Source organism: Oncorhynchus masou, chromosome 24, assembly GCF_036934945.1.
Source record: "Oncorhynchus masou masou isolate Uvic2021 chromosome 24, UVic_Omas_1.1, whole genome shotgun sequence".
In the NCBI taxonomy this organism is placed as follows: domain Eukaryota; kingdom Metazoa; phylum Chordata; class Actinopteri; order Salmoniformes; family Salmonidae; genus Oncorhynchus; species Oncorhynchus masou.
The window spans coordinates 36103728-36118852 of NC_088235.1; the positions used below are offsets into that span (position 1 = coordinate 36103728).

The following is a 15125-nucleotide window of genomic DNA, read 5'->3' on the forward strand; positions in this document are numbered from 1 at the left end:
AGATTGAGGTCAAGACTTTGTGATGGCCACTCCAATACCTTGACTTTGTTGTCCTTAAGCCCTTTTGCCACAACTTTGGAAGTATGCTTGGGGACATTGTCCATTTGGAAGACCCATTTACGACCAAGCTTTTAACTTGCTGACTGATGTCTTGAGATGTTGCTTCAATATATTCACATCAAATTCCTCTCCTCATGATGCCATCTATTTTGTGAAGTGCACCAGTCCCTCCAGCAGCAAAGCACCCACACAACATGATGCTGCCACCCCCGTGCTTCATGGATGGGATGGTGGTCTTCGGCTTGCAAGCCTCCCCCTTTTTCCTCCAAACATAACATTGGTCATTATGGCCAAACAGTTCTATTTTTATTTCATCAGACCAGAGGACATTTCTCCAAAAAGTACTATCATCTTTGTCCCCATGTGCAGTTGCAAACTGTAGTCTGGCTTTTTTAATGGCGGTTTTGGAGCAGTGGCTTCTTCCTTGCTGTGAGCGGCCTTTCAGGTTGTGTCGACATAGGACTCGTTTTACTGTGGATATAGGTACTTTTGTACCCGTTTCCTCCAGCATCTTCACAAGGTCCTTTGCTGTTGTTCTGGTATGGATTTGCACTTTTCACACCAAAGCACATTAATCTCTAGGAGACAGAACACGTCTCCTTCCTGAGCAGTATGATGGCTGAGTGGTCCCATGGTGTTTATACTTGCGTACTATTGTTTGTGCAGAGGAATGTAGTACCTGGGGCCAGTTGTACTGTTAGAGGGGCCAGTTACATTAGACGTTATTGTTGTCGTCATTTCTTCACTGCATTGCAGGCAAAAGACCATGTTCATAATCATCATCATTGCCACTGACTAATGTCGGATAGCAACAAGTAGTTATGTAAAAATTAATGCATAACTGCATGCATCCTAACCGACTTGCAAAACTATAGATTGTTAACAATACATTTGTGAAGTGGTTGGAAAATTAGTTAATGACTTCAACCTAAGTGTATTTAAACATCCAACTTCAAAGTGACATATGGAGCTTACAAATATGGCCTAGCTTCTAGTGACAGACAGAACCGACAAACCTTAGATTTAGACAGCATACCCAGAGGGAATATCATTTGCATAAAACAGATATAGGTCTACTATACCAGCATCTCAAGTGTTGCCAGTTTAGCCGAAGGCTCATAAAAACAGCTCATGTTACAATCCCAACAGAAGACATGAACATGACATCAGGAGTGCTTGGAACATCAGGGCCATGGCTCTAGATCTGGTCTGACAAGCCAAACCTGAACATGGGCTTTAGAAGAGAATAGGAACCCATTTAACACAATGACTACCCAACAGGTAGACAGAACTGTTCAGTGGCATTCCACTGAGGTCTCTGACCATTTTCACAAGACCTTTCAAGCATGCTTTTTAACCAAACACTCCAGCTCAGATAAGGAAATATCAAGTATGTAGTTGTTGTCTGTATAGCCTTCTGATAAGAGATTTTAAAAAATATAAAAGCTTTTCTCGATAGATCAAATTAGATAGTGATGTATGCATATTTCTACCCGTGTCTGTCCTTGTCACACAATCAAATCTAATTTATTTATATAGCCCTTACATTAGCTGATATATTAAAGTGCTGTACAGAAACCCAGCCTAAACCCCCAAACAGCAAGCAATGCAGGTGTAGGAAAAGTGGCTAGGAAAAACTCCAGAGAAAGGCCAAAATCTAGGAAGAAACCTAGAGAGGAACCAGGCTATGAGGGGTGGCCAGTTCTCTTCTGGCTGTGCAGGGTGGAGAGTAAGAGTAAGTAAAATGAGAGTAAGTAAAATATAGGCACCTGTTGGACCTTAGAAAGGGTAACGTTATGTGTGCAGTGGAAACCACACTTAATTCATAACACTGTAGGTAAAATATAGTTCACAATGTAGCCTACATACTACAAGGGTAGGATGTAGGCTACATCTCTATTGCAGTTCAATGTGTTGACAGCAAGTGGTAGCCCCCTGGTCAGCTATCCAATCCCATGACAAGGCCTATGAAAATGTCCCACATAAAATGTAATTCTGCGAAATTAACCTAAGGGGAGATAAAAAATAAAACTTTCCTTGAAGTTCATTTTACCTTGGTGTTGACACTCAGCCTCTGTAGGGAAAGGTTTCCGTTCTCTGCCGGTATAGTGGTCGTCTCTCTCGAGGTCCCGTTGCTTTTCGCTGCTTCCCCTGGTAACGGGATCCCCTCCGTGACATACTCTTTACGGCACTTTAAGCTGTGCTTATTTAGTACCTCTGCCGTTTTAGCGTCTACCACGATCAGCTCGAGGCTGCCCACTGTGGCTCGTATCCGGGCAACGACCTGCTGGTGGCTCTCGCTCTCCACGCTGTCCCCGTTAACGAACGTCAGTAGGTCCCCGGCGAAGAGACCGGCGGCGGCGGCGGGAGAGTCTGGTTCTACGAGTCGGATAAACTGTCCGGTTTTCCCTTTCTCACCGTGCAGATGAAAGCCGTAGCCATTCGACCCCTTTCCTAAAACACAAAGTCTAGGCCGGAGATTTGACATAATGTTGCCGCTGATCAAATATTCCCACAGATACAGTCACAACAAATAAATGAAAAGTGGACAACAAACAAGCGAAAATAAATTAGACAGACTAATTCGCACGGCGTGTCACTGTGACAATTTACTTTCTGTTAGCTGAAACCTTTCACTTGTGCTTCGGGTAAGGTCCTCACAGTTGAAATCACGTAACTGTGCTTGAACTGCACTTGCAAGACCCACAAAAGAAGTATTGCATGTATGTTGAAATCAACTGGGCTAAGTTTTTAAAGGTGACGGTGACGCATGACGCGTTCTGGTCTGAAAGGTGACAAGACCAATCAGTAATCTCCTTTAGGAAAACGCTGTTTTATACGAATAGAAGTTTAAAAATAAATGCCTGAAACAAGAACCAGGGTTCCCCAACTGGCAAGGGTTCCCCAAATTTTCCGAGCAAAAAATAAAACATGTATTTAATTTAGCAAAATATGTTCCAAAGTATTCCCATGCATAGTAATGAAAGAATTTGCCCCGCAAGTGATTTTATTTGCATATCAGCTCCGATTGATTTTTTTTTTTATCTGTTCCAAAGTATTCTCACTCATTGTTATTTTTATTTTATTTATTTATTTAACCTTTATTTAACCAGGTAGGCAAGTTGAGAACAAGTTCTCCTTTACAATTCTGGATAAGAGCGTCTGCTAAATGACTTAAATGTAAATGTAAATGTACAATTGCGACCTGGCCAAGATAAAGCAAAGCAGTTCGACACATACAACGACACAGAGTTACACATGGAGTAAAACAAACATACAGTCAATAATACAGTATAAACAAGTCTATATACGATGTGAGCAAATGAGGTGAGATAAGGGAGGTAAAGGCAAAAAAAGGCCATGGTGGCAAAGTAAATACAATATAGCAAGTAAAACACTGGAATGGTAGATTTGCAATGGAAGAATGTGCAAAGTAGAAATAAAAATAATGGGGTGCAAAGGAGCAAAATAAATTAATTAATTAAATTCAGTAGGGAAAGAGGTAGTTGTTTGGGCTAAATTATAGGTGGGCTATGTACAGGTGCAGTAATCTGTGAGCTGCTCTGACAGTTGGTGCTTAAAGCTAGTGAGGGAGATAAGTGTTTCCAGTTTCAGAGATTTTTGTAGTTCGTTCCAGTCATTGGCAGCAGAGAACTGGAAGGAGAGGCAGCCAAAGAAAGAATTGGTTTTGGGGGGGACTAGAGAGATATACCTGCTGGAGCGTGTGCTACAGGTGGGAGATGCTATGGTGACCAGTGAGCTGAGATAAGGGGGGACTTTACCTAGCAGGGTCTTGTAGATGACATGGAGCCAATGGGTTTGGCGACGAGTATGAAGCGAGGGCCAGCCAACGAGAGCGTACAGGTCGCAATGGTGGGTAGTATATGGGGCTTTGGTGACAAAACGGATTGCACTGTGATATACTGCATTCAATTTATTGAGTAGGGTATTGGAGGCTATTTTGTAAATGACATCGCCAAAGTCGAGGATTGGTAGGATGGTCAGTTTTACAAGGGTATGTTTGACAGCATGAGTGAAGGATGCTTTGTTTGCGAAATAGGAAGCCAATTCTAGATTTAACTTTGGATTGGAGATGTTTGATATGGGTCTGGAAGGAGAGTTTACAGTCTAACCAGACACCTAAGTATCTGTAGTTGTCCACGTATTCTAAGTCAGAACCGTCCAGAGTAGTGATGTTGGACAGGCGGGCAGGTGCAGGTAGCGATCGGCTGAAGAGCATGCATTTAGTTTTACTTGTACTTAAGAGCAATTGGAGGCCACGGAAGGAGAGTTGTATGGCATTGAAGCTTGCCTGGAGGGTTGTTAACACAGTGTCCAAAGAAGGGCCAGAAGTATACAGAATGGTGTCGTCTGCGTAGAGGTGGATTAGAGACTCACCAGCAGTAAGAGCGACCTCATTGATGTATACAGAGAAGAGAGTCGGTCCAAGAATTGAACCCTATGGCACCCCCATAGAGACTGCCAGAGGTCCGGACAGCAGACCCTCCGATTTGACACACTGAACTCTATCAGAGAAGTAGTTGGTGAACCAGGCGAGGCAATCATTTGAGAAACCAAGGCTGTCGAGTCTGCCGATGAGGATGTGGTGATTGACAGAGTCGAAAGCCTTGGCCAGATCAATGAATACGGCTGCACAGTAATGTTTCTTATCGATGGTGGTTAAGATATCGCATTATAGAGACACACACTGAGTATAAAAACAATTAAGAGCACTTGCTCTTTCCATGACATATACTGACCAGGTGAAAGCTAAGATCCCTTATTGAGGGGAGGACACAAGTTAAAGAAGGATTTTTAAGCCTTGAGACATGGATTGTGTATGTGTGCCAATCAGAGAGTGATTGAGCAAGACAACATATTTGAGTGCCTTTGAATGGGGTATGATAGTAAGTGCCATGCACTCTGGTTTGTGTCAAGAACTGCAAAGCTGCTGGGTTTTTCACACTCAACAATTTCTCATGTGTATAAAGAATGTTCCAAATTTAACGAGGCAATTCAATTAGGAACAAATTCTTATTTACAATGACAGCTTCCCCCGGCCAACGCTGGGCCAAATGTGTGCTGCCCTATGGGACTCCCAATCACGGCCAGATGTGATACAGCCTTGATTCAAACCAGGGACTGTAGTGACAACTCTTGCACTGAGATACAGTGCCTTATACCACTGTGCCACAACTGTGGCAAGCATTGGAGTCAACATGGGCCAGCATCCCTGTGGAACGCTTTTGACAACTTGTAGAGTCCATGCCCTGACAAATCGAGGCTGTTCTGAGAACAAAAGCAGGGGAGGGGTTCAACTCAATATTAGGAAGGTGTTCCTACTGTTTGGTATACTCAGTATATACTGTATGTAATCGTATACAAATGTAAGTAAGTTTTGAAATGATTATGTTTTAGTCAAATATATCTGTTTGGGCTTCTTATGGCCAATTTGAGGTCTTCAAATGACTTGCAATTTATTTATTTTATTTAACTAAGCAAGCCAGTTAAGAACAAATTCTTATTTGTTCTAGCCCCCTGACCTTGAGCTCAAGAACAATAACATAAAAATTAATCCCATGGCTGAATCTAGTTGATGATCCCTTCCCTACATACTGGTCTTGATGAGAAGAAAAAAAAACATTCCGGGGAGGTTCTCTTCTGCACTGTTCAACCAATCCAGTAAATGTGGAAAAGTTTAGATGGAGTGTTGCCTTGTTAACGATCGTCACTAGTTAGCACAGCCACAAAGTGAAACATTTCCATTTTAGTCATTTAGCAGGTGGGATTATTTAAGATACTCTTTGACGAGGTAGGCCCTCGCCAAGAGACCAGAGGTGGCAGAACGGAGTGTTCGATTTGGAGTGTAGGGTTTGAGCATAGCCTGAAGAAAGGGAGGGGCCGTTCCACTTGCTGCTCTGTAGGGAAGTACCATGGAAGCCAGTGGAGTGTGCGGAGGAGCGGAGAGACATGGGAGAACTTGGAAAGGTTGAAGACAAGGCGGGCTGCAAAATTCTGGATAAGTTGCAGGGGTTTGATGGCACAAGCGGGGAGCCCAGCCAACAGCGAGTTGCAGTAGTCCAGACAGGAGATGGCAAGTGCCTGGATTAGGACTTGAGCAGCTTCCTGTGTGAGGTAGGGTTGTACTCTACGGATGATGTGGCTCATGAACCTACAGGAGCGAGTCATTGCTTTCATGTTTGCAGAGAACGACAGGGTCATGCCATGGTTCTTTGCACTCTGGGAGGGGGACACCGTGGAGTTGTCAACAGTACCCGATGCAGACACAGATCGGAGCGGCCTGCCAGGTAGGATGCAATACAAAGTGTGCAGAACCTGAGATGCCCGGCCCTGAGAGGGTGGAGAGGAGGATCTGATGGCTCACAGTGTCAAAGTCAGCAGATAGATCTAGGAGGATGAAAACAGAGGAGAGTGTCAGCTTTGGCAGTGCAGAGAGACTCCATGACACAGAGAAGAACCGTCTCGCTTGAGTGACTCGTCTTGAAGCCTGACTGGTTAGGGTCAAGAAGATCGTTCTGAGAGAGATAGCTAGAGAGTTGGTCAGAGACAGCACGCTCAAGTGTTTTGGAAAGAAAAGAAGGGATACTGGTCTGTAGAGTTGTTGGTTTCTTGAGGAGGGGAGCGACTCTGGCCATTTTGAAGTCATTTTGAGGGGACTCAGCCAGTGGTCAGAGATGAGTTGATGAGGGAAGGGAGGTCTTCAGAGATGGTCTGGAGAAGAGAGGTAGTGATGGGGTAGAGTGGGCAGGTTGTCGGGCGGCTGGACCTCACTAATTGCAGGATTTCATCTGGAGAAAGAGGGGAGAAAGAGGTCAAGGCGTAGGGTAGTTTTGAGAGTGTGACCAGTAGACTCAGTAGGTTGAGTGAATGAGGAGTGGATGTCGTCAACCTTCTTTTCAAAGTGGATGGAGAAGAAGGAAGAGGAAGAGTTTCATCCAAACTGATGAAATTTAGAATGATAGAAAGTGGCTTTAGCATAAACCCGCCTATTTCTACAATTTTTCTTAAAAATCCGATTTTAAACCTAACCCTACCTTATCCACACTGTTAAACTTATTCCTAACCATAACCTTAAAAGTAAAACCAAAAAGCACATTTTTCCGATATTGCCAATTTTGACTTTGTGGCTGAGGTAATTAGTGAAAACCCTTGTTAACTTCAAAAAGTGGCTCTCTTTCCATTTCCCCTCAAAACCGGAACATCATGGGGAGGCTAACCCTGTCACTGAGTTTATCAGACAGCCAATGGGCTGCCTTTAAATTCCTCTATGAACAAAAGTTGTCACCTAGGCTATTACATGTCAAGTAGATTATGGGCTTGCAGACATTTTTTGGTACCTTTCCCGAGATCTGTGTCTGGACGCGCTCTACAGACAACTCCTTCGACTTCATGGCTTGGTTTTTGCGCTGACATGCAATGTCAACTGTTGGACCTTATACAGACAGGTGTGTGGCTTTCCAAATCCTGTCCAATCAATTAAATTTACCACAGGTGGACTCCAATCAAGTTGTAGAAACATCTCAAGGATGATCAATGGAAACAGGATGCACCTGAACTCAATTTTGAGTCTCATAGCAAAGGGTCTGAATACTTATGTAAATAAGGTATTTCTGTTTTTTATTTTTAATACATTTGCGAACATTTCTAAAAACCTGCTTTTGCATTGTCATTATGTGGTATTGTGTGTAGATTGCTGAGGAATTGGTTTTATTTAATCCATTTAAGAATAAGGCTGTAACATAACAAAATGTGGAAAAAGTGAAGAGGTCTGAATACTTTCTGAAGGCACTGTAAATCAGTCAAGGTTATTTGTATTGTAACAAATTGTGGTACACATGTTGCAAACCCTGTCAAGACAACATATGCAAGAACATTCATATCGACTTCACGGTGGCATTATAAAGGGCATGTTTATACCTCTTGATTTGTTTGACTTAGAGTGCTGAAATTTGGCATACATGGTCAGGCATATAAGTCTAGCTAACCCACACAATATCTCAGACACCACTGGCCCAGTTTTGATGAAGACTGGGTGAATGATGCATCTTGCCATAAAATTCCATCGTCTACAAAATTACACTGATGGGCCCAAGGGAGGGGGGGAGTCATAGTAATCAACTGTACGTACATTAGTCACACGCGATATCTCAGACACTTCCATGGCTCGATTTTGATGAAACTTAGGTGAATAATACGTCTTGACATAGAGATCTGTCATTTACACTGATTGGCACAAGGGGGTGCTGCATCATTTGTGTGGGATGACATGTTTGCTGTTGCTTTGTTATAATTAATTTAATAGGATCTCTATGATATAGACACTGTCATCAATAGGCTATGGCTATTTATGTGAATGCAAAGCTTCTTCATGATTCCCCATCCATAGACTTAATCCAAACTGATAACACGTTTCTTTGTTCCTGAAAGAATAAAAACAAATCTCATGAAAATAGGTCAACTATAAAACCCTTCTAAGTTCAATGTAGCACACAATTGTGAATATAAGAACATTACATTTATTGTTTTACATTTGACCATGATGCCTTCAGCCCTTCAGGGAATAACAGAACATAAATTAAAAGACACTGCCCTCTGGCGGTGTGTGCCAACTTTGAGCGCTCCCTCTCTCTCTCTCTCTCTCTCTCTCTCTCTCTCTCTCTCTCTCTCTCTCTCTCTCTCTCTCTCTCTCTCTCACACACGCACACACACACACACACACACAATATTCCCAGTGAAGTGAGAGACAAATACAAAACATTTTAGAAAATATAATTTTCATGCAGCATACATCAAATACAACATTGGCATTCTCACAAGAAACTACTGACCAGGTAAATAACATATTGTAATATTCTGAATAAAATACTCAAGTTCATATTAAAATTGACAACCTGAAATAACTTCAGCAGCATAATATTATGAAATTGTATTATTATATATCTGAAAGCAGGTGTGAGTTATTTGCATGGAAGCATTTGTGTTGGTTGATTAACACACCATATGCTTTTGAATGCTGTATTTAAACCCATTTGTTTTTGTGTTCCAGGCAGCTGCTCACAGGAAGTGAATGTTGTCTGGAAGCATGGTGGGTCCCAGGTTGTGCCGGAACGTGTTATGGCTTTGATTGGTGAGAGCACATTGCTAATTGAGTTTGGTCAAGCTGAAATTGAGCTCTTGAAAAAATAGACGCCTGCCTTCTGGGCTCTATCGCTTCCTGGGACCCTTTTTGTTTTGTTTGGTTTGTATATCTGTGGTTGTAACTAGCATGAGTTTTAAAGTTAAAAGTAAAAGAGCATGCTATGAAGTATGGAAAATAATTATGGAATTGAAGTAAGAATTTTAACGGAGAACATGCTTAAACTTTGATCGCAATTTCTGTGGAGAAAACCATGCCAAAGAAAATAAATGTTTGAAAACATTATTTTGTTGTCTGCCTCTGCTTCACTCTGCCTGCTCAACCCAGACTTAGAACCCAACACTTTCCACCTTGTGACACATGCATGGCACTGCATTTTAATGATAACACAGTATCATGGGTCCTTGGGGAAATGTGTTAATCTTGAGACAGCTCTTCCTTGTAAAAGGGGGAAAATATTTCTATGGCATTTCTGTATTTGTGTAAAGGATAAATACAAAAACCTCAAAGCCAATTCTCCCACACTCATCCGAAGCTGATTAGTTGATGTACTTCCCTCCCTGTAAGTTCCTTGCTGTGTACTACTTAGATGGCACGTCTTCACTCCCCTTGATTGTACCTGGCAGAGCTGATGCTGATCGGGGGAGTATAGAGTCAGAGGTGAGAGAAAAAGGTATCTGCATCAGAAGTAGCTACAGCAACCAGACTTTTCCTTCTGAGACTCAATGTACTCATGAATCTGGAACTTGGGCTCGTTGGGCTGCTGGCCATGTACTGCCCTGTGCTTCAGCTCCCTGCAGAAGCGAAAGAAAGATGGATGGATGGATGGATGGATGGATGGATGGATGGATGGATGGATGGAGGAAGGGATGGCAGGATGAGCACAAAAAAAGTGAGGAAGAATTTTTTTTTATTATCATAATTCCATGACGCCAGTGTGGGTGTTGTCACTTACTTTGCCACTGCAATGAAAGCCAGATCAACGTTCACCCCAGTCTTGGCACTTGTCTCCATGAAAGGAACAGAATACTCCTTGGAGAGGAAAACATATCTATTACATTCAACTTGGGTGAGGATTGGATTGTCAATTTAGAATACTCTGTGCTTAATCCTAAATTGAAATTAGGATCTACATATTGTCGTAACTGTAAATGTTGCACATATCTGTTCTTGGCATCAATGCATGATTTACTTCACAGGTGACCATGCTGCTCACCCTGGCCAGCTTCTCTCCTTCGTCTCTCCTGATCACTCTTTCACTGGCCATGTCTGCCTGTAGGGGGAAAAGAGATTCACACCATTGGAGAAGAGAAAGGCCAGAATATCCAAATAGGCCAAATATCTCAGTGTCAACAGAGTAAAACACAATGCACTTGCATTATCTGAACGTCTCATTTCTGTTGAATAACTGGAAAGAATAACCAGCTTGAGTGAGTCAGAGAGTGTGTCCAATCATTTGTGTGTGGTGTTATGTGAGGTAGGGCGAACAGCATACTTCTCCTTTTCTTCCACTACAAAAAGCTTTTCAGGCCTATCCATTCCTTACATTCCTCTCACCTTGTTGCCCAGCAACATGATGACTACATCCCTCTGTGCATACTCATGAATCTCTGTAAGCCACGCCTACAGAGGGAGAAACAGCCAATCAGAGGACAAGAAGGGAGGTTGCGGGAACACAGCTAATGCTGAGTTCGTAACAAGTGGGAAACCCTAACGATACTACAGTACCTGTAAACTGGGAGCAACGAGTATTGGTTTAGGGTCGAGTTCGTGGCCAACTACATTGCAGACGCATGCCAGATCTTACCACACCCGGATAGGTATAGTGCATTCGGAAAGTATTCAGATTCATTGACTTTTTCAACATTTTATTACATTACACCCTTATTCTAAAATGGATTAAATAAACGTTTTTCCTCATCGATCTACACACAATACCACATAATGACAATGCAAAAACAGTTTTTTTGAAATATTTGCTAATGTATTAAAAATTAAAAACAGAAATACCTTATTTACAGAATTATTCAGACTCTGCTATGAGACTCGAAATTGACCTCAGGTGCATCCTGTTTCCATTGATCATCCTTGAGATGTTTCTACAACTTGATTGGAGTCCACCTGTGGTAAATTCAATTGATTGGACATGATTTGGAGAGGCTCACACCTGTCTATATAAGGTCCCACTGTTGACAGTGCATGTCAGAGCAAAAACCAAGCCACGAGGTCGAAGGAATTGCCTGTAGAGTGCCGAGACAGGATTGTGTCCAGGCACAAATCTAGGGAATGGTAACAAAACATTTCTGCAGCATTGAAAGTTCCAAAGAACACTGTGGCCTCAATCATTCTTAAATGGAAAAAGTTTGGAATAACCAAGGCTCTTCCTAGAGCAGGCTTTCTGGCCAAACTGAGCAATCGGGGGAGAAGGGCCTTAGTCAGGATGTTGACAGAGCTCCAGAGTTCCTATGTGGAGATGGGAGAACCTTCCAGAAGGACAACCACCTGTAGCACTCCACCAATCAGGCCTTTATGGTAGAGTGGCTGGACGGAATCCACTCCTTAGTAAAAGGCACATCACAGTCTGCTTGGAGTTTGCCAAAAGGCACCTAAAGGACTCTCAGACCATAATAAACAATATTCTCTGGTCTGATGAAACCAAGATTGAACTATTTGGCCTGAATGCCAAAGCGATACGTCTGGAGGAAACCTGGCACCATCCCTACGGTGAAGCTTGGTGGTGGCAGCATCATGGGGACGTGGGGATGTTTTTCAGTGGCAGGGACTGCGAGACTAGTCAGGATCGAGGGAAAGATGAATGGAGCAAAGTACAGGGACATCCTTGATGAAAACCTGCTCCAGAGCACTCAGGATCTCAGACTGGGGCAAATCTTCACCTTCCAACAGGACAACGACCCTAAGCACACAGACAAGACAACGCAGGAGTGGCTTCGGGACAAGTCTCTGAATGTCCTTGAGCAACCCAGCCTGAGCACAGACTTGACCGAACATCTCTGGAGAGAAAAATAGCTGTGCAGCGATGCTCCCCATGCAACCTGACAGAGCTTGAGAGGTTCTGCTGAGAGGAATGGGAGAAACTCCCCAAATACAGGTGTACCAAGCTTGTACCGTCATACCCAAGAAGACTCAAGGCTGTAATCGCTGCCAAAGGTGCTTCAACAAAGTACCTAGTAAAGGTTCTGAATAGTTATGTACATTTGATAGTTAAGTTGTTTTTTTAAATTGCAAACATTTCTAAAAACCTGTTTTTGCATTGTCATTATGGGCTATTGTGTGTAGATTGATGAGGGGCGGAATTTTTTTATTGAATAAATCTCAAGGCTTTTAACGTAACAAAATGTGACTACCTTCCAAACGCACTGTATTTAACATATCAGCTAATAACATCATATGATCCAGTAATCTAGTGCCCAACTGCACAATCAATGACGTAGAACACAACTTTTGGTTGATGCAATGTAGTCGAGCAGGAACTCTGCCATTTAGTTTTCACATGCACATACACACACCATGCATACACACACACATCATTGTTCATGTCAACACTTTATGGTATCAGTTTACATTTCAGGCAATATCCTCCTCATAATTGGTATGATTAGTCATTTGTCAACATTACAACTCTCACTGGACATCTTTATAATATTACAATTCTGCAGGGCATCATCAGTTAAAGACATTATAATGGCAGAGGTGTCCTTCAGAGACCAAGACTCACCCGTATGTTGTCAAAGGAGGATTTGCTGGTGATGTCATATAAAAGGAGTAGGGCTATGAGAAAGAAAGAAAAAAACATGAAATGTAGCCCTATGAATAATAGATGAATGTATATGATATAAATAACTAAAGTAATAATCAGGTATCTCCTTATGGCTGAGATCCAGAGCCAGATTGTTGGCTTGACAAGACTGTTTTACTGTAGGTGTCCCTGTAGAAGGTGTAACAGGTTTGTTGTGATATCCACTTGACACTGCAGAAATATGTATTCAATGTTTGTGTATTCCTATTGGTTGGTTAAATTTACATATCAATTAGGTATATTGCCATTGGTCATGCTTGCAGATAGGGGGAGATCGTAAATTCTTCCCAATCTGATATTGACATGCAAGCTATAAATCATGTTCTGAAATAGTGCATTCTATTTATGTATTTACAATGTGTACAAGTTTATTATGTATATATACTTTATATATACAGTACCAGTCAAAAGTTTGCAAACATCTACTCATTCAAGGGCTTTTCTTTATTTTTTACTATTTTCTACATTGTAGAAAAATGGTGAAGACATCAAAACTATGAAATAGCACATCATGTCGTAACCAAAAAAGTGTTAAACAAATCAAACTATATTTATATTTGAGATTCTTCAAAGTAGTCACCCTTTGCCTTGATGACAGCTTTGCACACTCTTGGCATTCTCTCAACCAACTTCATGAGGTAGTCACTTGGAATGCATTTCAATTAACAGGTGTGCCTTGTTAAAAGTTAATTTGTGGAATTTCTTTCCTTCTTAATGCATTTGAGCCAATCAGTTGTGTTGTGACAAGGTAGTGGTGGTATACAGAAGATAACCCTATTTGGTAAAAGACTAAGTCCATATTATGGCAAGAACAGCTCAAATAAGCAAAGAGTACGGACAGTTCATCATTACTTTAAGACATGAATGTCAGTCAATCCGGACAATTTCAAAAACTTGAATGGTTATCAAGTGCAGTCGTCAAAAATGATCAACCGCTATGAAACTGACTCTCATGAGGACCGCAACAAGAAAGGAAGACCCAGAGTTACCTCTGCTGCAGAAGATAAGTTCATTATATTTTTTTACATTTTACCCTTATTTAACTAGGCCAGTCAGTTAAGAACAAATTATTTTTTTCAATGACGGCCTAGGAACAGTGGGTTAACTGCCTTGGTTAACTCATGGTCAAAATGCTGCAAAGAAACCAATTCTAAAAGACACCAATAAGAAGAAGAGACTTGCTTGGGCCAGAAAACATGAGCAATGGACATTAGATTGGTAGAAATCTGTCCTTTGGTCTGATGAGTCCAAATTTGAGATTTTTGGTTCCAACCGCAGTGTCTTTGTGAGATGCAACGTAGGTGAAAGGATGATCTCCGCATGTGTGGTTCCCCCGTGCAGCATGGAGGAGGAGGTGTGATGGTGTCGGGGTGCTTTGCTTGTGAAACTGTGATGATTTATTTAGAATTCAAGGCACACTTAACCAGCATGTCTACCACAGCATTCTGCAGCGATCTGCAGCGATCTGGTTTGACCATCTGGTTTGCGCTTAGTGGGACTATCATTTGTTTTTCAACAGGACAATGACCCAACACACCTCCAATCTGTGTAAGGAGTATTTGACCAAGAAGAAGAGTGATGGAGTGCTGCATCAAATGACCTGGCCTCCACAATCACAGACCTCAACCCAATTGAGATGGCTTGGGATGAGTTGGACCGCTGAGTGAAGGAAAAGCAGCCAACAAGTGCTCAGAATAATATGTGGGAACTCCTTCAAGAATGTTGGAAAAGCATTCCAGGTGAAGCTGGTTGAGAGAATGCCAAGAGTGTGCAAAGCTGTCATCAAGGCAAAGGGTGGCTACTTTGAAAAATATATTTTGATTGGTTTAACACGTTTTTGGTTACTACATGATTCTATATGTGTTATTTCATAGTTTTTATGTCTTCACTATTATTCTACAATGTCGAAAATAGTTTTCAAAACATGGAAAACCTTGAATGAGTAGGCGTGTTCAAACTTTTTATTGGTACTGTATGCGTACCACAGGAGGCTCCTGAGGGGAAGGAGGGCTCATGATAATGGCTGGAATGGAGCGAATTGAATCAAATGGAGGGAAAGGCATCAAACATGTGGAAACCATGTGTTTGATG

General features: G+C 42.0%; 2 protein-coding genes across 2 annotated transcripts in view; both read right to left on the minus strand.

The window, feature by feature from the left end:
• LOC135512093 (Na(+)/H(+) exchange regulatory cofactor NHE-RF1-like) overlaps window positions 1–2775 on the minus strand; it is a 36546-nt gene extending 33771 nt beyond the window's left edge. Inside the window, exon 1 of the mRNA XM_064933751.1 lies at window positions 2114–2775. Within this exon, the coding sequence (XP_064789823.1) occupies window positions 2114–2548 (435 nt within the window). The 5' untranslated portion in view covers window positions 2549–2775. The remainder of the gene's footprint in view (window positions 1–2113) is intronic.
• A 6059-nt stretch (window positions 2776–8834) lies between these two features.
• LOC135512094 (ras-related protein Rab-37-like) overlaps window positions 8835–15125 on the minus strand; it is a 28060-nt gene continuing 21769 nt past the window's right edge. Inside the window, exons 5-9 of the mRNA XM_064933753.1 lie at window positions 12954–13006; window positions 10775–10840; window positions 10434–10490; window positions 10173–10249; window positions 8835–10011 (exon numbers count right to left, since the gene is read on the minus strand). Coding sequence (XP_064789825.1) covers window positions 9900–10011; window positions 10173–10249; window positions 10434–10490; window positions 10775–10840; window positions 12954–13006 — 365 coding nt within the window. The 3' untranslated portion in view covers window positions 8835–9899. The remainder of the gene's footprint in view (window positions 10012–10172; window positions 10250–10433; window positions 10491–10774; window positions 10841–12953; window positions 13007–15125) is intronic.